General features: G+C 38.5%; 1 protein-coding gene across 1 annotated transcript in view; it reads left to right on the top strand.

The window, feature by feature from the left end:
- Positions 1-13,746: 13,746 nt before the first annotated feature.
- The window catches only part of PAX5 (paired box 5), a 328,377-nt gene continuing 317,309 nt past the window's right edge, over positions 13,747-24,814 (top strand). The window contains exon 1 of the mRNA XM_031937170.1: positions 13,747-14,104. Coding sequence (XP_031793030.1) covers positions 14,059-14,104 — 46 coding nt within the window. The 5' untranslated portion in view covers positions 13,747-14,058. The remainder of the gene's footprint in view (positions 14,105-24,814) is intronic.

Below are 24,814 nucleotides of genomic sequence, written 5' to 3' on the forward strand. Positions count from 1 at the left end.
GGCAGAATTACAGGAGTAGTTTGCTATTTCCTTCTCTAGTTCATTTAAAGATGAGGAAGTTGAGGCAACTAAGAGTAAATTATTTCCCCTGAGGCACACAGCTAGAATGGAACTCAATGGCTCATAAGATGATTAGAAAAATTAGAAGTCAATAGAAACCAAAATACTGAACAATACAGGAGAAAATGTAAGATATCTACTATCCCCCAAAGAGATACTAAAGAAGGGAAAGGGACGTGTATGTGCCAAAATGTTTGTGGCAGCCCTGTTTGTAGTGGCTAGAAACTGGAAAATGAATGGATGCCCATCAATTGGAGAATGGCTGAATAAATTGTGGTATATGAATGTTATGGAATATTATTGTTCTGTAAGAAAATGACCAGCAGGATGAATACAGAGAGGCTTGGAGAGACTTACATGAACTGATGCTAAGTGAAATGAGCAGAACCAGGAGATCATTATATACTTCAACAATGATACTGTATGAGGATGTATTCTGATGGAAGTGGATTTCTTTGACAAAGAGATCTAACTCAGTTTCAATAGATCAATGATGGACAGAAGCAGCTACACCCCAAAAAAGAACACTGGGAAATGAATGTAAACTGTTTGCATTTTTGTTTTTCTTCCCGGGTTATTTCTACCTTCTGAATCCAATTCTCCCTGTGCAACAAGAGAACTGTTCGGTTCTGCACACGTATATTGTATCTAGGATATACTGTGACATATTTAACATGTATAGGACTGCTTACCATCTGGGGGAGGGGGTGGAGGGAGGGAGGGGAAAAATCGGAAGAGAAGTGAGTGCAGGGGATAATGTTGTAAAAAGTTACCCTGGCATGGGTTCTGTCAATAAAAAGTTATTTAAAAAAAAAGATATCTTCTATCAAAACCCACCTAGAAAACAGGTTAAGAAAAAATAGTTTAAAAATCAGATTCCCTGAAAACTATGACTAAACAAAAAAATCAAGATAACCCGTATTTCAAGAAAATTGTCCAAATCTATAAGACCACAGTTCAAAGTGAAAGTAGAAGAATTCAGATTAAGCCCTGAAAGAAACAATGAGATGGAAACACTCAAGAATGTCATAGCCAAAATCCAGATTTTCTGAAAGAAAAAAAATTACTGCCTTAATAGAGTGAGATTGCTATCCATGTTACTGTTTTGTTTTTCCCCCAATTTTGACTGAATGGACAGTATTTATTGGAAGAAAATATGTGTTAAACAAACAAAATTTAAAGTAGATATCATTTTTATTTTAAATAATACTGTTGTTATTACACACATGTTGTATAATAAGATAAAATAAAAGAAATACAAAATATTATAAGAATCTAAAGAAAAAGAATTCAATTACCAAGGAACTGCAGTCAAGATCACACAAGACTTGGTAAAAAGCAATATAAAGAAAAGAAAACCCCTTCTTTGACAAAGAGACCTAACAGTTTCAATTGATCAATGATGGATAGAAGCAGCTACACCCAAAGAAAGAACACTGGGAAATGAATGTAAACTGTTTGCACTTAGTTTTTCTTCCTGGGTTATTTCTACCTTCTGAATCAAATTCTCCCTGTGCAACAAAAGAATTGTTCGGTTCTGCACACATATATTGTATCTAGGATATACTGCAACATATTTGACATATATAGGACTGCTTGCCATCTAGGGAAGGGGGTGGAAGGAGAGAGGGGAAAAATCGGAACAGAAGTGAGTGCAAGAGATAATGTTGTAAAAAATTACCCTGGCATGGGTTCTGTCAATAAAAAGTTATTATAAAAAAATAAAATAAAAAAGAAAAGAAAATCTTGAGATATGATATTTCAAAGGGTAAAATACAAAGTATGTATAACAAAGGATAACATTCTATCTCCTGATGGGAGAAACCATACTCAAAATGTATGAAGACATTCAAATATAGCTGATGAAAAACCACAACTACGCAGAAACTTTTAAATGCAAACAGAAGAGTAAACAGAAACCTAAAAAAAAAAATACATATTTGAGCATCTGGGAGAGGCTAAATAATGAAGGACTTATATTCTAATATGGAGAGAAGAATTAAAAAACATTCTTTTATATTCCCAATGCATCTGAGGATCATAGAGGGGGTTAAACAAGACAAGCACCGAACTTTCTGTTTTGTAAAACTTAAAAAAAAATCTAGGCAAAAAGAAAACACTAGGAAAAAATAGGAAGAAAGGGGAGAGACTTAAGTGTTTTATATCAATAGGACCATTGAGAAGAAGAGTACAGGAACATGAAGGAAGGGATAGAGGTAGGGGAAGTAGGTATCTCTTGTTCTTATTCTTATCTGAACTGGATAAAGAATACATTCCTCCTTTCCTCTTCTGCCTCCTTCCCCACATACACAGTTTAGTGTTGAAATATGATGAAAGTATTAGATTACTTGGAGAAGGTTCATTTGAAACTTGATTTGACAGGTGCCAATTTTGTAGAACCTTTTAAGTATGTAGGTAATTTAAGATCTCAGGAGGAATGAACATTGATTTAGAAAAAAATAAAAGCATCCCTTAACTGGCCATATCTAAAGAGCCTCTGAGATTTAAGAATTCTCTCAGGCTTTGGAGATTGTTTTCATAAATGAGTGGAACAGTGGAGGTAGCCCACCTGTTCAAGAGATTTGAAAGTGAAAAGGAGTGAGAGTGGTAGTTGGTTGAGGTTGTAATAGTTAAGCAAATATCTCCTTAAGGGAAGAAAAACTCATGTGTGCACACCTAGCATTTCCCTCTCTACATGCCTCAATAGGAGCTGAATGAATGTTTGTTGAATGGATGAACAGGGCAAAGGCTTAACTCTTATGATAGAAATAGCAGCAGAGCATTATATCTCTCTCCCCTTTGCTCAATCCCCACCTCCACCAATCTCCCATTTAAATTGTTTTGAGAAAGGTCTTACTTGAAGCATAAATAAGGAAAATAGAGCTTAATCTGATAGTAAATTAGCTTCATAAGAGACATTGAGTGATGGACATCCGATCTTGAAGGAATCAAAGTTAAAGAATCAGAGCTTCTTGGAGTTGGTGGTGGAATTAAGCTAAGAGGAAACCTTACCCAATGATAACTGAGCAGACCAATGATATAGCTGTTCTAGCAACAACTCAGAGCTTCTTCATCTTCTTCACCTGCTTCATTTTTACTTCATGAGATTTATGAGGTTAATTTAATTACAGGAACTTTTTGTTATGTTTTGTTAATATGATTTAATTAATTGCTTTATTACTTAGTTGTCATTTGCCTCTTCTGTGAGTAGTATTTTGTATATGGTGAGGGAAAAGGCTCGAGCTAGGAATATACTTCCTTTGCAACAAATTGAGTTCCAGCACAATATGTCCCCTTTCCCCTTCCATTACAAATGAATAAATATTTTAAGGGAAGAGACCTGTGGAAAAGGAGAGATTAAAAATGCTGCAGAAGAGATAGTTAAGAAAGCACATTTCCAAAAGCAGGAAAGGGGTAAGAACACAGGTGAAAAGGTTTGCTTTATTAAGGAGAAGGGATGTTTTCTTCTATTACTGAAAAGAGGAATGAGAAGATAAATGTAGAAATAGGACTACTGGGGGTGAAAGATTCGGTTAGGTGATAGAATTTATGTACAGTAGCAGGTAAATCTTCTTAGTTGGCTGAGAATGAAATAGAAAGTGAACATAAGGAGATGGGGATAAAACTGGGGGCTTGAGTAGAGAGGAGAAACTCTGGAACAGCCACTCTGAAAAGACTGCTAGGGAGTCAATGAAAGATAAATAATTGGGTTGCCAAGGGATGGTGAGGACCAGATTGAAGTTGAACAGCATGAATTTGTAGTGGGTGGAGTCTATTTCTGTTTTTCAATCCTAGGAAGGCATTAGCAATGCATCATCCTGAATGTAGAAAGGAAAAGATCTTCCATCTCACAGTCTCCCCTCTGTATTAGTGCTTGATGAGGAAAGCAGCTTTCAACTGCTGCTTTCCTAGAGTGTAGGCAAAACAAATAGTGTATATAGTAGGACTGGCAATTTCTGGAGATCCAGAGAATTTTTGTAGGGAATGAGAATGCAAAACTACTGCATTTTAGTCCTCTACAATATTTTCTTTCAGTCGTATGAAACAAGGGAGACTTACTTCCCAGACTTCTTCCATGAATGTAGCATCTGAGCATGTATTTATGCCATCTCTATATAGTGACAGAATTGAACTAAACTGCATATAAAAAAAAAAAATCTACTGAGAATTGTGATCAACTGTTCCCTTTCTCCCCTAAGGGCAAAACAAGAGAAACCAGGCTTAAGCTGCAGCCTGAGGGAGTGAATAACAAACATTAGGAAAATGTTTCTAAGAGCCGGGATAATGTGGCAGGTTGGAAAATCATCCTTCTCAAAAAGTCTTTACAATTACAATCTATGTAGGATAGTTCAGATGTGTTCCTAACTAAAAACATGTAGATGGGTTAAGTGATTTCCTGACATCCTTTTCAGACTGAAAACAATGCATATGGAGAACAAAAAGAATATTTGCTAGGCAAATGTTATCATTTATAACTCCTAAAAGTCACCATTTAGGTTTTTAAAAGAAAAATGCTGAACTAAATATTTTTAAGATGGTATAACCAAAGAAGTAACCAAACACTAGATATAAATCCCTTCCTAATTAAAAGGTTTATGCACCTAATGAACCTAGGTTTTCTTCAAATAAAGAAAAAAAAAACCCTAAGTCATTTGCCTAATAAACAAGGGATCATAAACAAAACATTTCCAGTTTTATGGTTATGATCTAATACAATGAATATTGTCAGGCATTTGTGTTTTTCTTGTTTTTTAGTTTTTGTTTTAAATAAAAAGCCTTTTCTTTATATTTTCTTTTGCTACCTAATTTCATGCATCAGAGGTCAAAAGACAAAAGGTCAGACCTGGTTTAAGCTAACTCTTTGCCATGGGTAAAATCCAGGGAAATGTTTTTCATACAGCCTATAAATATTTTTACATTTGCTATAATTAAAAAAAAAATTCCCTTTACTTTATCTCATGAGATGCATGTATAGAAGAGTATGCGACATCAGTCACCAATGACTGGCAGTAAATCATATCCATCCCACCCTCACCCGAAATTTCTTCAAGCTATATTTTTATATTTGGATTGGTCTTAAGGTCCAATGCTATTAAATGGCAAGAGAGTTTTATTATATTTATCTGTAGATAATAAGTGATATTTACCTATGTACAGGTGAGCTTTACTTATACAAAGACTTACAGTACTAAAAATACTTTGAACACCTGAGTTTGTTTTCTAGGAAATCTGTAAAGACTCATGAATAAAAGATCTCTTAAAAAAAGAAACAAACCACTAACATTTTGTTTAATGAATAATTTTAAAATACAACTTCTTAGTGTTTTCTTTTGTTGCTGGTGAATTATCATTGAGGGAAAAAAAGGGCATTGCTATTACTTTTCATGAGAAATATTTTATATTTTAAAAAGCCTTTTAAACAAAGTATTTTTTCACATAGATCTTTAAATACCAATTTAAAGTTTTTACAGGGGTATGGTTTTATGGGCGGGGTTTTATAAAATAAAAATAAAACTGCCTATAAAATAGGGCAGTAGGGCCCTAGTCCCTTAATGGAACATAGAGGGACAAAAACGTAGTGAAAAAGTAATTTTGTTAAATGTTATTTTTCTTTTGGAACTCTGCCGGCAACATATCAAGAAATTGCTAGGAATTTAGTTTAGTGTCTCTGAGGCTCATAACATTCATATCAAAGATCCTTAGAATAAAGGGAAATTTGATTTTTAAAAAAGTTACTTCCATGTGGCCATTAAATTTTAAAGAAATTGGTTGATAATAATGTGCAAATTGTAAAAATAGTTTCTTAGTAGCTGATTTTAAGAATCATTTAAAAAAAAAACACACCTATTTAAACAAATTTATACTTTATCCAAGCACAACTCTATTTTCTCTTCACCTCACTTTCTTTTCAAAGGAAAAAGTAAAACAAAACAAGACAAAAAAGAGTAGCCTGGGGTTTAGGTGAATGCTTAAACAAAATTTGATGTTTTTCTGATTACATCTTAAGCTTCTTGGATGGGACCTTATGTTTGCTGTGATACATATTCATTGAAAGTATTACATACCATGGTTATTATAGAAATATATAACCAAAGGTTATAAAATTAGTGAAAATATGGCCTAATTAAGTGCATCACTTTGCTGTAGTATCATTTTGATCTATATTTAAAAACATATGAATTATTTTGCCTGACTACTAATTTGAATTTTGAAATCCCTTGGGAATTTATTCATTTCTATGTTCCAAAAGTTTGTAGAAGCAAATTATCTTCAGTTGTATTATGTTGAAGCAAATTCATCCAGTGGTTTATATTTTAAAGAACATAACATCCAGAAAGGAAAAAAAAAATTGCATTACTGGAAATAGGACAGATTTAAAATAACTTTCTAATATAAGTTATGGAATAATTAAGTCAATTTAAATGCAAAAAGGATTTGTGAGTCCTTTAAGGTTCATAGAAGTTTTTAAAAAAACCATTGTTTTCTCATAACTTAAAGTTCAGAATATTTTAACTACAACTAAAAGCACGTTTTGTGTGGGTCTTTTTTTAAATTGAAGATTACAGATTTAACTTTACAGGAACACATGTTCTATAAAAACACCAAAGAGAGGCAGACACATGAAAACATAGTTTCTCCATCTATAAGTGTATTACAGAATCAAAGGTTAGTAACTGCTTATTGTTTTTAAATTGAAATTAATCAGTCCAACAAACCAGATATTTTGTCACTTGAGCGCTTTCTCTGTAACATCTTAAGTTATAGCCCCCCCCCCCAAAAAAAAAGGAAAAACTAGATTTTGTCACACAGGTAGTCATAATACAATTCCGTGGGTGTTTTAATCTTACTTTTTCACATTTCTTCACAATGCATTATCAGCACGTGTTGCGATTTTTAGAAGTCTTTGCTTTCAACCATTTAAAACATTTAGAATAAAAGATGTAGACATGTCTCTGGCATGTATTATTAGCTGGGACACTACGTTCAAACGTCACTCTCTTTCTCTCGGCTTGCCATGAGTACGAATTCTTTGGTTTGTATTAGAGGCCCGTAAATGTGATTTGAAGAAAAATGACAAAATGTTCATTTTCATACAGCGTTGTACCTCCCCGGCCTAGGGAATCCTCTCTATTCGAAAGTGTTGATTAGGGACTGCGCCTTCCTGGAGCGCGAGGTCACTTCAAGCTTAGCAGAGTCAGCCGGGGAGATGCGGGGGGTAGGTTTTCCGATTGGCCGATTGATTGATTGATTGGCAGAGCTAAATCACTGGTAAATTGGCCTCCGGCAGCGTGCGATTATTTCGGGCAAAGTGGCTATGCCTTTGAATCAGCTCTCCGAAAGTAGCTCTTCCAACTCAACATTCTAAACTCGCTATTCCCAGACCTCAATGCCGGGGGAAGCTGAAGGATAAGAAAGAAGTAAAGGAGGGAATTCAGTCCAGGGATAAATCGCACGGTCAAAGCCGGGTGGGGAAACCGTCTCTGACTCTTGAATACAGGAGCCTGGTTAACCCCGGATTTAGGTTCTGAATCCTGACCTCCTCTGAGGGCTGTGGGTGGGTATGAATTGAGGAGCATTAGAGATATTGACTTCCCTCTGGCCTACTGCACCCCTCCGACTAATAAGACCACTTTCATGCATGCTGGCTAGGGAGAATTTTTGGTGGCGAAACCTGGGCGTGGGTCAAGGATTAATAGTTCCCGACCCCAACTCCCTAGCTCTTGCTGGGCTAGCATGCTAAGAAACTTAAGGCCTCCCTCCAGATATCAGGACCATGGTTTCGGGGCCCAAGGTCAGTGAAGTTAACATGGTTCTCTTCAATGGGGAGGAAGAGGCCGACGCCCTCAAGGATCGTTTTTTAGGACATTTTCGAGGCACCTTCTTTACTACCTGCCAAGCTCCAGGATCTGGGTGTGGGGGTGGAGCGGAATGTGGAGAGAGAAGAGTAGGGAGGAAGGTCATTATCACTTCCACGCCGATACCCTCACCTCCTTCTTCCAGTTTCTTAACCCGGCCCCGTGCCTTTCCCCGCCCCCTCCCGTTCTCTCCCCTTCGCGGCCCCCCCCCCCCGCCCCCTCCCTCGGCCTCTTCTCCCACATAAGTAGTTTAGATAACAAATTTTATGCACTTGTGTGCTTGCGTGTGTGTGTGTGTGTGTGTGTGTGTGTGTATGTTTGCGATGGGTAGGGGTGGAGGTGGGGAAGAAGGAAAGGGAATGGAAGCGAACCCCGCAAGCTTCCCTTTCTCTGTAGAAGGGAAAGCAATTCTCAGCGTTAGAATCTGCAGGGCCAGAAATTCACAGAATCACGAGCTTTAGAGATATGGAAGGGATCTTAGGGATCGATTAGTTCAACCCCCGTATTTTGCATAATAGAACCCTGAAACCCAAAGAGCGTTAGAACTTGCTCAGTGTTGCACTGGGAGCAAAACTGACCCAGAAGGGAGCAATCTTACTGTGATTGCGGTTGCATCTCGGTCAGTCCAGGCCTCAGACAGCTCCTGCCCTTGGTTTCAACTTTCTGGCTGCCAAGGTGGCGGCAGGGACTAGTGGAACTGAGAAACAACGAAAAAAGGCGAAAGGGGAATCCTCTGATTTTTCAGTAGGCCAAGTCCTCGGCAGGACTCCAGACCAGGTCTGGAGACTGGGGTTACCTTGAGGCCAAGAGGACAGCCGAGGAAACAGGCACGTTTGGGGGCGTGACTGTCCTCTCAGCTAGAGATGCAGGAGGGAGGGTTCTGTATGTGGGAGGGGAGGGAGGAAGACAAGGAAGAGGGGGTTCCCCCCTTTTTTTTTCTTCCGGCTGAAACTTCAAAGTGCGCCCACCCTCCTCCGCAGTGATCCGAGCCCGGCTAGAAGCATTTCTGAAGATGTCTGCATTCCTTCCCTTCCTGCTTTTGATTTCCTTTTGTTCCAGGGGCACTGTAGAACTGAATGAACCTCACCGAGGAGCTTTTCTTTCCTTCTGTTGAAGCTTTTTAACTGGGAGGTCCCCTTTCCTGGCCTCCACCTCTGGCCCCCCTCCTCTCTTCCCCCACCTGTCCTGGCTACTGCCTCAATGTGTCTGCAAGGCCTTGGTGTGTGCCCCTTAGAGCACACGTTGCCGCGGCAGGGGGGAGAGAGGAAGGGAGGGGGGTACGGGAAGGGGTGGGCAGCCCCAGGGACCCTTGCCACACGTCCGGCTCTTCCTGGCTCCCCAGCGCGCCCAGACCCTCCGCTTCCTTTCCTACTGCTTTTACTCCTGCTGGGCCCTTGCACGGGTCCACTTTGGGCTTCCAGGCAATTGACAAGAAGCAGTGTCCTGATCCCAAAGTGCGCGTGTCTGCTACTGGCTGTGTGTAAGGAGGGAGAGGGATTGGGAAGAGGGGGAGGACGAGAGGGAACTGATTTACTACCTCTCTGGGAAGACAGTGGCCATTACGCTCGGGATTGGAAGAAAATGTGCTGAATTCTGCTAGGCTTCAAGTCCAAAGGCAAATGATGTTGATCAGAACACCGCAAGCTGGCGTGCAGATGTCTGCTTAAATGAGTATATAAATTCGCCTAGAGGTCTATTTCTCACCTTTAGGAATTTTATGAGTGGGAAATCAAGGGAAGGGAGAAGAGGGGGAAGAGGCCACAGCTTTTTTGAAATATCAACAGTTTTCTTCCCTAGACTTAAAGGACTTAAAGGTAAAGGGAGTAAGCAGCAATCCAAACCAGGCATTTGCTGCAGTCGAGAGTATTGGTGATCTGGGGAAGCAAAGAAACAGAACAGAAACAGGGGATTGGGAATAGGTGTTGGGTTCGGCTGCAGCTTTTTGAATCCGGTGTAACATTGTTTAAGTTGTTCAAATTCAAGTGTTTTAAATACCCCAGGCAAGTAGAGATTAAGAAACCGAAAACATAAAATGCAAACACATACACATACATAGATGCATTTATTTTTTAAAAGAAACAAAGAGAATGTTTTTATTCCATCTCTCACTTAGGGAGGATGGGTAGGTTTTTTGGGGAATTTAAACTTCAGGGGAAAATGAAGGATCGAATTTTTAGGGCACTCTATTTACATTTAAAAGTACATTTAACATGCTTTCCAATTCTCTAGTGGGGGAAAAACACCATAAAACCAACATATACATTGTCAAATGCCGGTGTTGCCCAGACTACGGTTTTTATTTTGTTTCTTTTTCATGAACTAAACCCCTCACTTTCCTCTCCGCCCCCCACCCCGGCTGCCCATGAGGCACTCCACCCCTTTCTGCTTCTAATTGTCAAACAAATACTTAATTTCAATTAAAACATTCGTAGTCTTAGCCTAACGGAGAAGAGATAATTGTGAAAACCAGTGAAACAAACGGTTGTAGGTTCCCCCCTCTTCAACTAGTGAAATAGGCAACAATTGAGCAAAGATAAATTTGCAACGAGAACGTAAAGCACTGCTTTTCGTATATCCCAGACACGGGGTTTCACTATTATAAATACTTTTGCATTGTGGGGAAAAGTATGAATAGTAGCTATCCTGGCGTAGGGGAGTAATCGTGGGCAAAAAGACACATCTACAACTGTTAGCGGGCACAAAGCAAGACATATGACAGCAGTACTGCACAGATTTATGCTTTTAAAGGAAGTCCTGCTTTAGGTCGTATTAAGACTGTTCACAGTGTTGCTGTAAAGCCTCAAACTAGGAGTGGACTCCTCTGTCACCCAAGAGAAAACGATTCCTCATTGCAATATTTGGAAATCGATTATCTTTTTCTGTTACAAATTCAATATTTCTGATTTTAGCCATTGGTGCCTCTCCCGAACACTTCCGGGATGATGTTGAATCTAGCTGCGGGTTATTAAGCACAGATACAACAAGGTTGGTGCCCTTACCAAAAATAGAAAAAGACAAAAAAGGACCTCCCCTCCCCACAAAAGGACGGCAATCGTACAATCTGATAAAGTAAATAAATAAATAAAATTGAAAACGACTTGTTGAAATGTAATTTTTTAAAAAAAGGTATTTGATCCTTCTAAATGATAATTTCTCCCATCTTCCCCACCTTCCATTCAATTCAGTGCTAAATAAGAATTCTCCAACATCTATCTTTAAGAACTGGGCGAAATGGGAAGTCTGCATTTTGCAGTATTTCTTTTCCACACCACCACGTTTTAAGGGAAGGAAACTTTGCTAGAACTGAATTGAGGAGGAGGACACTTATCAAGATTAGTGAGAGACAGTAAAATATGTTTATATTTTGTATTAATATCTAGAGAATGGGGAAAAAAGGATTAGTGGAGGAAAGAAGTGAGAAACTAAATCAACCTCCCCCCCCAAAAGAAAAATATGTATCTCTGCGAAAAACATACCAGGTATTCTAGTGAACCTCTCGTTATAAACACGGCCTTTTAACAATTATTTAAATTCCATAAAGCATGAAAATTATTCCTAAACTATTTAGCTGTTACTTGATATGGTTATTTTTAAAAAAATTAAACATCACACATCAAAGTATTGCTTAATTTGCAATTGAAATAAATTATGTTCCCTCCCCCTATTTCCCTTCAAATATATAGCCTACAAAGACTGGTGTGGTTACTTTTCTGAACATTAATTAATTCTGAAAACTGTAGCCACTGAAATGACTGTTGTGAAGAGGGACGAGATTTTTCAGGATTTTCCTTCATTTGCACAATCCACGTGGGGAAGTAGTTTCCACTTAAATGGGTATATTTATATACAGGAGAGGGTCAAGAACTTCAAGGGATGGCTTGTTGTACAACATTTGGGGTCAAAATGAACTGAGACAAATGTTTCTGCATGGTATGGATCCTAATCTCCAAGATGCACAATTTGCATAATCTTTATTTAAATTAAAAAAAAAAAAACCTCCTTCACACATCACAAATAATTCCTTGGCAAAAAGTATTTTGCTGCCAAAACAAGATTTTTTTTTGTTGTTGTTGTTGAAAGCATATTTCATGTGTCAGAGAAAGGAGGGTTAGGGAGAAATAAAAGCTTCCTTGTTTGGGAGAATGGTCATGGTAAATATCTAGGCTTGAAATGACTTTTAAAAAACCAGATCACTTTAATTAAGATGAATTAAGAAATTACATTGCATTTTTATGCAGGTGCATTTTTATAATTGTTTTCTACCATATAATAATGAACTTTTGTGTTTGAACAGTACAGTAAAAGGTGGCATTTTTTTTTTTGCTTATTTTTTAAACTCTCTTTTTTTATGCTTTAACTCTAAGGACAGGTATTTAGTTTAACTCATTGCTCTAGGACATTCTTTTCCTCAGCATAAGTGGGAAAACATTTTGCATAAATGTAGTAGCTATTAGTGAATCAACATCAGCTTTTACTCTTTTTATGCAATAAATATGCTAGAGGAGAAGAGTTTTTACTTTTCTCAAACTGTTTTCAGTGAAGCATCAACCTATTTTGAACTCAAGAAAAATAAGGGTCTAGACTAAGAAACTATTTTGAGACCAAGTTCAGCTGAAATGGCAAAATAAAAAAATATTAGCTGACTTGAGGGAACAAGTACATTTTAGACATGCAAAAATATTTCAAAATTAATAAGATTTACTAAAAGAATAAAAAAAATTAAAGTATTTTTAAACAATTAATTTGAAATTGCTATTTGATTTTTCTCAAAAGGCAAGGCATAGTCCATCATAATACTTGTCTGTGTAGTTTACCTATGATATATATATGCATAGATACACACTTTTATGCATACATAAATATAAATAAATACAGTCAAAAACTAATCATAAGGAAATGTATAAAATAATATTTATTTGAATATGACAATCTGGCCTTTATATTACCAAAATAATCTTGAAGGGAAAGTCTTTATAAAATGAAGTGGGGAGGGTCAGACAGAGAAAGTATCACAAACTTTTTCTAGGGGGAAGGGAGATTTTTATTTTAGCTATACGATGAATTGGGGGAGGGGGGCCGGGGAGGAAGATTTTCTATTTATCCAGTAGTATTATGTGGGCCCTAAAGAGGTTATTCACAAAGGGGCTACACGCTCTTCTCAGAACTTTGTTTTTAAAATTAATTTAGGGTAATATGATAAATCCTCAGCTCCAATTAATATCCTTCATTTCCTCTCTTTAAAAAGGAATTTGTTTCATTTTTTAAAAAAATGCTAACCAAAGCAGTTTATGAGCTTTCCACTTATTCACGATCGTATTTGAAAAGCTGTTGTTTCGCTAAAGTAAGAAATTGGGCCACAATTGAGCTGCAGTTACAACATCTCTAGTTTTAAACGACGATGCATGGCATCATGGGATAATAAGAAGACATTTGAGTCCCTGGAAGGTTAAAACCCTCTATTCGACCTCCTCCGCTTCCACTGACTTTACAACACACATGTTATGAAGAAGTAGGAAATAACATTCTATAGAACAACGAGTGAAAACGATGCTCAGCTATGTTTCTCTCAACTCGCCTTTTTTGATGATTGTAGGAGTCGGTTATGTTGAAAAGTTTATTAATCCTTCCCTTCTCCCCCTCCCTCCTTTGCAAATGTCTCCCTCCACCCCCAATCTATAAAAGCTCTTTAGATGTGTGGTGGTAGTGGTGGTGAGATTGTTTGTTTTTCAATATAGTAAAGTCATCTTTCTCTGATTGCCCAAACAGTGCTCTGTAAACATCTAAAGTCATACTTTCAGACAGTTGGTTGCAAACAAACTTTGATTCTTGCTAGAAACGATGTCAGAGTTTCTTGGGTTTTGGATGCGTCTGGGGACATCTTGTGATGTTTTAGAGAACAGGACATGATCTCACATGGCGAGAAGCTCTTTAGTTCCTTAATCATTTCACGGTTCCTTCGGAGGCTTTTTTTTCCACCTAAAACGTTTAGTTTCAGCTCAGTGATCAGCTGCAAAAGCTCGACGGGGAGCGGAAGAGTTGAATTATTCCGACCTGCAAGCAGCCCCTTAGAAAAAAAAAAAAAACCTAAAAAAAGTGGAAACTTTTTTTCCCTGTCCATTCCACCAAGTCCTGAAAAATCAGAATGGAATTAGAGAAAAACTACCCGACTTCCAGGACCGGTAGAACAGGTAGGACTGAGTTTCTTTTTTTTTTTTTTTTTCTTTTTTTTTTTTTTTAACAGGGAGTTGCAATGCATAACTATGAAACAAGCTTAACTATATATACATAATATTCATTAAATATCCCGACAGATCTCTCGATTTATAGTTGGTTTTGAATGTATTCTTAGAAACGTGAATATATGTAGGCTATTCACGTGCATATATATTATATGTATATACAAAGATAAGAAATATATGTGTATATATATATACATATATACACACACTTGTGTCTTTATATACAATGTGTAGATATATTCATGCTAAAATATGCATACATATCCTGTATTTTATGTGTATTTAATATAGACATGCCTATGCAAGAAAACCTATAGAATATAGATGCATGCATGTAAAATAATGGAGTGTTTTTGTGTTATGCTCACTAAAATGTTTATATGTGAGCGTTCATATTGTGTATCCACATTTTATAAATTAAATATATGAAAAATCCTATAACATATGTATGCATTCTAAAAATGTGTTTGTATAGGCAAATTTAGATCTACAAGTTAAGGAGAGAACTAAATTCCAACCTCAGATAAAGAGTAAAGATGTCCTTTGTGAGGTTTTTGTTTATTTGTCTCTTTTTTTTTGGGGGGGGGGTAGCAACTAGTAGTGTAACTACCTAGGAATAGCCAAACCAGGTGCTTTCATTTTTACATAGGTGTTGAATTGAATTGATTACAGTTTGTCTGGGGTGTATCTTTTGGATCTCCAAGGGATTAGCTAAGGCAACTATTTTCAAAGGGAAAGTCAACATACAGGGCCTGGGGGCGTTAGGCAGGCTCCTCCACTCTAACTGTGGTTGCTAGACACCCGTGAGTTCACTGTATGCAGAAGCTGAATTGGGTTTTCCTGAGGAAGCAAGGAGAGAAAAGGTATCAATTATCGATCTTAGTCTCTGTGCAACACTGGAACCTTGAGGACAAGCCATATGCCAGTAGTGATCAGCCTGAGCAACAACCTTGGCAACAATAACGGAGATGAGGACTAGAATGGGGGGGGGGAGGGGAGTTGAGGGGTGGAGAAAGAATGGGAGGGGGAGGGAGATAGAGAAAGAAGAAGAAAGAAGAAGGAGGAGGAGGAGGAGGAGAAGGAGAAGAAGAAGGAGAAAGAGAAGAAGGAGAAGAAGAAGAAAGGAAGGGAGGGAGAAAAGAAGGAAAGAAAGAAGGAAGGGGGTGGTGATGGGAGTCCGGGAAATCTTTAAGAGAAAACATATGGTTCTGGATCCTCTGATCCAAGAGGAGAGAAGAAGGAGGGATCAGAGAGCAAGGGAGGAAGAGGCGGGGAGAAAAGAGGAAGGGAGAGGAAGAGGAAGAAGAGGAGAGGAGAAGTGGAGAGGAGAAAAAAAGAAAAGTCAGTATCTCTAGTATGGTTCTACACGTTTTCAGAGCGGAGAAAGTTGTAGGTCAAAGATTTCGTCTGAGACGTACAATATCTACTAAAGTCACTTTTATAGCCTGTTCTGTCTGGTGGTCATAGATCTAAAGTGAAGACGGGAGGACATACAGGGAGTAGGGAAGGGGGAAGAGAAGGGTACTGGTTTCCCAGCAGACTGAGGTATGTCTCTATCCTCGGCACCTTATTCCAATAGTTTCTACTATCCTAATTCTCAATCCCTCCCCAGTCACCTCCCATTGTCCCTTATCCTAACATCGCTGTCACAAATACCTCCCAAACCAAATTGTAGTTCTGCCGCTAGGAAAAAGACTTCAGCTTTATGATTCCAGAAGTTTCAGAAGGGAAAAGACGAGGCCAGGAACCGCGAAGGAGCTTGGAGTACGGGGAATGGGGAGAATGTATTTTGAACTGTGCAAAAGGAGACGAGACAGGGCAGGAGCTCACCGTGGTTGATACTGGTGGAGAAGATGGGGCCGCAGGTAGGGCCGCTGAAGTGCCTGGCATCCGTATATGTTGGAGTACTCATGTACTGACAAGCTGTCTATAAATAATGTAATTTCAAGGAGATCGATGAGCTCTTTTATTAGTTAAATCGCCTGAATAATCGTTTAATCGATAAAGCATTTCATTCCTCTTTGCTGCAGGCACCGGAATAGGGTTGGGTGAGGGAGTAGAAAGGGAGGGAGTATTGGAAGGGAAAGGAGGACAGCATCTTGGAGTTGATTCAGAGATCCATATCCCTCTCTTCCCCTCTGTTTTCCAGTTTCTCCTTCCCTCCCTCGTCTACTTCGTGTTTTGTGCTGCTCAGGCAGACTTATTTCCAGTAATAAACATAGGGCCTGACTTTCCCAGCTCATTTGAGAAGAATCTGCACCATTGCCCACCATCCCTACCCTCATCCCATAGAGTCATCTCTTTCTTAAGTGTTTGTTTACTTGGGAATGGGTGAGCATTGTTTTGCATTCCCCAGCTTTCACCACTCTTGAGCCTCTAATTGATAAGGGCAAGTTGGAGAAATGGATCCTGAACTGAACCCTATGTGGATAAATGAAAAGAAAACTGGGAATAGGGGAGGGAATGGGAAACCAGCAAAATGCTGGATGAGACATGCTTGGGGCAGGAAGGAAAGGAAAAAAAGTGTGGGGATTTGAAGACGGGAAGGTCCTCTGGATTTGAGACCAACAATTGAGAAAGGTAGTAAGGCCATTGTGTGATTCTAAAGGTTACCTGTGATGGGAGGAGGCCATACACCTGAAAGAAAAAGGCAGGGAAAACTGAAAAGCAGGTGTAGGAAAGAACCAACTAGAGGTTATGTACTTGGATGGAGGAGGGTCAGACAGTCACCATCCCTCAGGAATTATAGGCCATCGACAAACTGTGATTTGTGTGCTTCTCTCCCTCTGGGTAGATTTCATACTTCACTTTACTAGGTTGGGTTTTACTGGAAGCTTGACAGTCTTAGATTCCTAGTTCAAGGAAAATGACACATTTTAAGGATTTGGTTTGGAGTGTAAGAGTTTTCCTTGAAGTCATCTTCTCTTGGCTGAGAAATAATGTTTCCAGTCTGGTACCTAGGTGTCAAATAATTCTCACCAGCATCTCAAATGATTCTCAAAACTGGTTGTCATGAGTTAGTTGTGTTTCAACTCACTTAGAATGGAGCAAATTCCCATTGCAGGTGCTAAAGTCAGTATTAATTATGTGGATTAGGTCAGATTTAGAGATGTGGTTAAGGGCTGCCACAGAGCTCTTTCCTTTTACTGGCCTCTTGGATCCAGAGTCACAAAAAACAAGTCAGTACCAATGTTTGACCTCAATTCCTAATCATTCTCAAGGCCCTCACATCTTTGTCTTTTCTACCCTTCTGAACCATAATTGATAAATAAGTCCTTGTCATCAATACACAAGCATTTTCAACCTTCCCCAGACAGACCATTTGCCTTAGCATCTACAAGGTAAGCTGAGTTAGGAGACCTATCAATGAGAGACCTTAGCTGGGAAGATGTGAACTTGGATTGGTATGTGCCTGGAAAGGTTAGGGATGGTATTAATGTCACACATCATTTTTGTTTTTCAGCTTTCACAACTCATGTCGCAAAAGCTTTTCCACTCCAAAAACAAAAACAAAACAAAACAAGCAAACAAACTCAGGCCAAAGTAGTAGTGTGGGCTTCCTCTTTTGTCTTCCTTACAACCTCAAAAATTAGCATCCCATACCATCTAAACCTAGAAACTAACGAATATATATCTCAGAAATGCCTAAAATCTTGTGGGCTTCCAAATTCTCTTTGCTTGGGAGGGTGGAGTTAGAAGAAAGCAAAAAGATAAGAGAAAACATTGAAATGAATTAGTTAGAAATTTCCAACTTTCTGGTACAGGGAATCAACTGAAATGAGGAAAAGGAAGAATTAGAGGAAGAAGAGAGCTTGGGGAGAGGAAAGGGGAGGGGAGGCTTAGCCTAGTCTCTTTTGAGTCTCGCTCAGGGGTAACGTGGTACTGATGGACACCCTGGTCTCCTGGTGCCTGACAGGTCACTGAATCTAAGCAGTCTGTTAAGGGAGGTGCTTTTCCTCTCTGTGACCCGTGAAATAATCTATAGAATTGTTTACTTTCAGATCAAATCTCGCTGTCAAACATTCTCTGGTCGGACACACGTGGGGACCACACTTCCACTCTCAGCTTCTGCCGTCCTGGGTGGGTTTACATAATCACTCATCAGGGCTCCTAGACTCTATATGGTTTCTAGGGAGTAAAAGGAGGAGGGGGGCTGAAGAGTGACCCCGGAGTCCGGCCCTATAATGCTTTCTGCATTATTTATCCTATATGGCTTTAAGGGGAAGAACAGACTAGTTGTTGCCATTTCACCAAAAGCTAGACCTCAACTACCATTGTGAACGTAGCAAACTACCGGGAGTACAAGACAATTGCTAAAGCAGATCTCTGAAGCGCATTGTTCTTCAGCAAACACAGAGGACACTCCGATCCAATAATTTCACAGGAATCCAGTGACTAACCATCACTTTTTAGTCCCGGAGTTCCACAGCCTGGGGAGGGGGATAGAGGGTAAAAGAGAATAGGGAAAATGGGAGGGGGTTGGCAAGTTGGAAGTTACCACGTGCATCCCCAGCTTCTGCTTTAGGTCTGAGTTCTGAGAGAGATGGTAAATAATAGCACACGTCTTCCCACATTGTTCTTAAAAAAAAAAAAAAGCGCGCGCACACACGCACACTACGGAAGAAACAAAAAAGAAGAAACACCTCAGAGTACAATAGCATTTCTGTCTGGGGAAATTACCAGTTTTTAAGCTTCTTCCAGTCAACTTTTGATAGTTTGAAGCTGGAAGAAAAGGACGCAGACTGGACAAATCCCAAAACTTGTCACCCATTCTTTCTTAGTTTAAATTGGGATATTTGGTTTGACGCTTTGATTTTTTTTTTTTTTAACTCTCCTCCTCCCCCAACAAAATATAAGACAGTGGACAAATTGAGACTGATTATGAGCAGACGACGGATAGGGATCGAGAGAGACACAGACAGGAAGACAGAGAGGAGGTGAGACACATGAAGACAGCAGAGGCAGAGACAGAAACAGACACAGGAAAAAGGACAAAGAGAGAGGGGAAAGAGACAGAAACCTATCCCATTTAAAGTATGAAAACTAAAAACAAGGAACTCTTCCAAGAACAAAGATATGGAAACTTTTGTGTGTGTGTGTGTGTTGAATAATCCAGACAATCTCTAAAACAAGTTCTAAAACGAACGGGACCCAAACATGTCAGAAACTCTAAAATAGAATTTCTTTTTGGGAGGTGGTTGCGGTAGCACACATATTCAGCGACCCGAGTTTAGGGATCATAGACTGTCAACAAAAGTCCGAAGAAATAAGATCCCTTGCTTTACTTTCGTTCTCAAGAGACACTGGAAAGAATATTTTCAACGAATACTTTTTGAGTTCAAAGTTTTTTTGTTTTGTTTTGGCTCCCCCCCCCCTCCCAATTTGTTTCTCAGATTGAGTGAAGGCTATGATACGCTACAGCAAGTATGTATGGTGGGAATACTTAGGCGGAAAAGATTGTGTGTAGGGGTTTGGGAGTGGAATGGGGAATGTAGACTCTCAAGACTTTCCATGTTTAAAAAAGGACACACACAGCCTTGGCTCAGTGATAAACCCTGGGAGAGGAAGGGAAGAGAAGGAGCATTTTTATAGAGCTTACTGTATGCCAGATACTATACTAAGTGCTTTAATGTTATTTCATTTGATCCTCACAATAACTTGAAAGGTAGATGCTATTATAATGCTCGGAGGATTCTGAGAGTCAATGTTGCCCCTCCATTTGAGTGCCGATATCTGGTGTTTCTGATACATAGGATGGATAGGTGGGGAAAAGTGAAAACTAAGAGCATAAGTCACATTTACTAGTCCAGGCTTTGAACAGAATGTTTGGGGAGGTGGGGGAGAAGTTAGATATGGGGTGGGACAAGAAGGAAAGATTCAACAAAACCTTTAAAAATAATTTAAATAAACCCACACAACTAAAGTATAAATGTAGCGTTGATTCTTGGGGATAGAAGAAAAGATTGGCACTGGCATTTCATCTCTAGCCTCTATTTATAATACTACAAACATCCTTTTCATCACCACTGCTGGAACACTGACACCCTCCCCCAACGGCACAGGGATCTTTAAATTTAAAGCAAATCAACACTGAAAGAAAGGCTTTCCTTAAAGAACAACAATCTCTCACATTTGTGTAATTATTTTATTGTTTGAACAATTCTTCACACCTATGATTTCATTTGAATATCACAATTGCATCTTATTTTTTAAGGTATTGACACAGAGTTCCTTAAATAAATCTTCAAAGATGTCGACAATAAATAAGATGGGAGAAATCTTTTTAAAATTTTGTTTCTTTATTATTTATTTTTACTTTTTGAGAGCAATCTTGATTAAAATAATAATGATAATGGATAGCATTTTAAAAAACAGTGCTTTGAAGTACCAAGAAACCCTAAATACTCTGTTTCTTTTTTGGAAGTAGATGGAGTGGATGCGTATTCAATGACTGCAAGTTTAGGAACCACAGATTTTGAGCAAAGATCAGAAAAAAATAGAATCTCTTGCCCTACTTTTACACTTTCACCTCAGTGTGCTATTGTTATACCCATTTAGCAGATGAGGGAACTGAGGTTGAAAAAAGTGACTTGGTCCAGGATCACCCAGCTAAATGCTTGAAGTAGAATTTAATCTTGGATTTTTCTGACTCCAAGTCCAACACTGTCCACTAAATCACATAGGTGAGTCTTATTTGATGAAAATTAGGATGTTCAAAAGAGATAAATTAGGTGATTCCAGTATTTTATTAAGTTCCAAAGACATGGTTGTTGTCACTATGCAGAGCACAGAGGGGAAAATAAATGAGAATCAATGGTCTAAAGTTCAAGATGCCTTCTAGTCTATTTAGGGACACTCTTGAGCTAGCAAGCAGTACCATAGCATTGTGATACCTCCTGCATTTTTACAGAGTTTTCACTTGTTTGGATCTTGAGCTTTCACATATCTGATCTTATTTGATTATCATAATAACTTTGTGAATATAAGTACTATTATTCCTGTTTTAAAAATGGGTGAATGAATCACCAAAAGGTTAAATGTCTTGTTCAAGTCCACACCGTTGACCTCAAGTCTGAAAGTCAGGTTTTTCTGGTAACTCAAGCATTTATTAAAGACCTGCTATATGCCAAACATTTTTGCTAAGTCCTTGGGAAACAAAGAAAGGCAAAATAAAAACAAAAAACCCCATCCCTCCAAAAAACGGGCACCTCACAACCCCAAACAACTCAAAATCCATCTCTGCTCTCCAAGTTGAATAGGAACTATACACAAGAAGATGTGCACAGGATAATTAGGAAATAATCATCAGAGCAAAGTCACTAACACACTGAATACTGATAAGAATTTTACCTGGAACTTGAAGGAAACCAGGAAAGACAGGAGAAGAGATAGTAGAGAGAAAATTCCAAGTATAGGTGGTGGTGGTGATAGGGGAAGTTTAATTCTTTTTCTGATATACAATTGGGTATAAACAGAAGGAGATTCAGGGCATTTAGAGTATGGGGAAGAATGAGAGTAAAGGAGTTAGGAAGATGATTTCCAAAAAGGAAAAAAGAAAATCACCACAATGATTTCCTGTCAATCATGAGTTTTCTTGATACATAATGTCCAATTTACATAAATGGATTTACAGGCTGACACAGGCCAGACACTTATTGAAAAAATAAGACATACCTGCATTATGGAGAAGCTTAATTTTTCATATTTCAGTCAGGATCAGATTTCTTTCTAGAGTGTTTTTGTTTCCACAGGAGTAGAGCTCAGTAAAAGCCCAAGAGAACTAGGCCTTGTTCTTGGTAAGAGTCATGCAATAATGCTACTTCTATTACCACTATTATAAGAAAGAATAATTAATATTATTATGGATTATTATTATGGTACTGGGTGTGTTACAATAATTGAGTAGTCCCATTTTAATAAAGGGACCAGTTAGATTAAGGGATCTTCCAGGACTGCAACCCCAAGATAGGGAATGACTAGATGTAAGAAAAGAACTCGTTTCCTGGTCTCCTTTGACAGTCATCGGTTATCCCTTTTGCTTCCTAGAGAAAGTTCATGACAATAAAATGAGGTGGGAAAGAGGAGGGAAGGCAAAAGGTAGAAAAATAAAATATCTAAAGTCAAAATCACAAAGAGTCTTAGACAGTAGGCCCAGTAACCCCTTTCCAAATCCCGGGGAGAACTAGTGGGAAAATCCTTCAGATCAACGTCAAATCCCTGTGAAGATGACACTGTACCAAAGTATCTGGAGCAAATCTAAACATCTAATAGAGAAGGGTTACTACCCCTTCCCCCACCTCTAGTGAAAAACCTGCTAGACTGATCTGTGCATTGGATGTTAGATTGGAAACTCCCTCTGCCGGGCACAGACAGCGACTGCAGTAGTAGCCTGAGGGACATTTCCCTAAGGTGGTATAGATTCCTCTGGTGGTCCTGCTAAGTCAAAAATCTGTGATGCAAGAAAAAAGGACTTGTAAAGGAAATAACAAAGTCTACATGATAAACTTCTCCTCCCCTCTCCCACTTCAAGAAACACTCAAGAAAGCACTTCAATCTCCCTAACCCTATTTCCCACCACTACTTCCTACAGAGGCCTCCAGAGAAGTACATAGGGAATACATCTGTTAATGTTATCAGATGACATCTATCCCCAAAACCTGATTTTAAAAGTGCAGCCCACCCAAGTTTAGTCCCCATCTCACAGACACCCAGGCCTATCCCTATTAGGAGCAAGGCTGAAGGAGAGAATAGAAACCACCCCCATCCCAGTTTCCGGTTCTGCTTTTCTTCTGACAAGTGTTTCCTCTTCTGGTGACAAAAAGAAGCCAAAGGTTCAGGTGCTCAGCAGGAAAGGGTTGATTAGAACAGCAGTTCTCAGGGTACAGGGCCTTGTTGAAGCCAACCCTTGCCTAGTGGTAGAGAAGCTTCAGAGACTAGGAATTCAGGAGCTCTGGAGAAACAAGAGTTGTCCATGGTAAATAACCTTGAGAAAAGGGTGGAAATACTTTAATTCAGGGCCTGAATGATCCCAAGGAGGGTCAAGAAGGCATTTTTTTTTCATAGAAGTGGGGTGAAAGGCTTAGGTTTTCTTTCATTAGTATTTCCTAATCCTAGACAGGGAAGATCTCCTCCTGATTACGTTGCTCCCAGAGTCTATTTTTCCATCCTCTCCCATACATTTAGGTTAATTTGTGTTCCAATTGTACACATGTATGTCCTATAAACTTGTCTACTAAGGTGTGGACATGATGACACATAAAGGAATCTGCCCCAGGAGAAAGGAATCAGATCATTTGGCTGGCTTTGGCCAATTTGATTTTGGAAGCCTCTTGTTCACTTATATATCCCAATTTCTTGCAAAGATTCCACATTCTAGAGAAGTTTGTAGATTTGGGTTTAAGAAAAGGGCCCTTTTGGATGGCATTTACCTTTGCATCTAGGAGTTTTTTTTTTTTTTTTTTTTTTTTTTTTTGCATTTATAGGAACTTTCTCCCCTGCAAAATGTCTTTTCATTCCTTCTTTCTTTTTTTGAGGGGAAGTGGCACTAAGAAGGCATCTTTCTTATAAGAACAATGTTCCTCCCCAAACATCCTTCCAATAAATATTTAAGTTTGATTTGCCCACTAACTTCAGTGAAAAAGAGTACGACAGAAACTCAGACCAAACCCAAGAAGGCTAGCCTTTTCAGAAGGCTGGTGAAAACTAAAAGTTAAAATAACTGCTCAGCATTAAAATAGATTTGGAAAATAGACTTCCATGATTCTTTTGTTATCACTGTTGATAATTTCATTTACCAGTAAAGCCTGGAATGGGGATGGAAGTGGGAGGGAGCAAGGAATTACATGCATACAATACCCACAAGGACAATAAATCGCATACTTCTCTATTTTCAGAAACATCCTCAGAACAAGAGACAATATTGCAAAACAGCAGATGGGCTTTTGAGGCCTGTTTGTTTCTGAAGCATCCAAGAAAGATTGGTTGTAGTTTGGAGGTCTCAATGATTATACACAGCAGAACAATTTAAAAAACAAACAACTTTCCAATGATCTAAATTGGAAAAACTAAAATGGAAGTTTATAACAATCTGAGTTTTAGGATTTTGGGGGGAAGGGATGGGGAGTTTGGAAGGTGGAAATGTAGGAGGAAGATGTTGCTAAAGGGAAGAGATAGATACAGGAGGATAGAATGATTTATCTCAAGTAGTGATTTCATGACTTTTTTTTTTTTTAACCTCACAGTCCTTACTTTGATACGCAAAATATAAAGATATTTATTCTTTAAAAAAATGTATTTTAGTAAGGATATCATAACACAAAGATCAAGGAATATTAATAGGGGAATGTTAATTGCATTATTTTAGTATTTTAAAAGAACTCTCACGTTAAGGCCTATTTTTCATGCCAAATCTCTTCCATGGAGTATAAATTTGTACTGAGGATTCTTACCGATTGAGAAATAGAACAAGGAAAAAGCCTTTATGTATACAGAAACTGTTTTACCCCTCCTTGGAGACCTTTTATAATGTCTAAATAGTTCATGGAATCTCTTGTCTTTCAAGACATGAAAGCAAAATAAACATTTTGTAGGTTACTATTTTTTAAATTTAGCTAAAATAAATAACTTTTTCCTTTTGTCTAGATCTCTGTTTCATCAGTT

The sequence above is a fragment of the Sarcophilus harrisii genome, chromosome 1 (assembly GCF_902635505.1).
Source record: "Sarcophilus harrisii chromosome 1, mSarHar1.11, whole genome shotgun sequence".
NCBI lineage: Eukaryota > Metazoa > Chordata > Mammalia > Dasyuromorphia > Dasyuridae > Sarcophilus > Sarcophilus harrisii.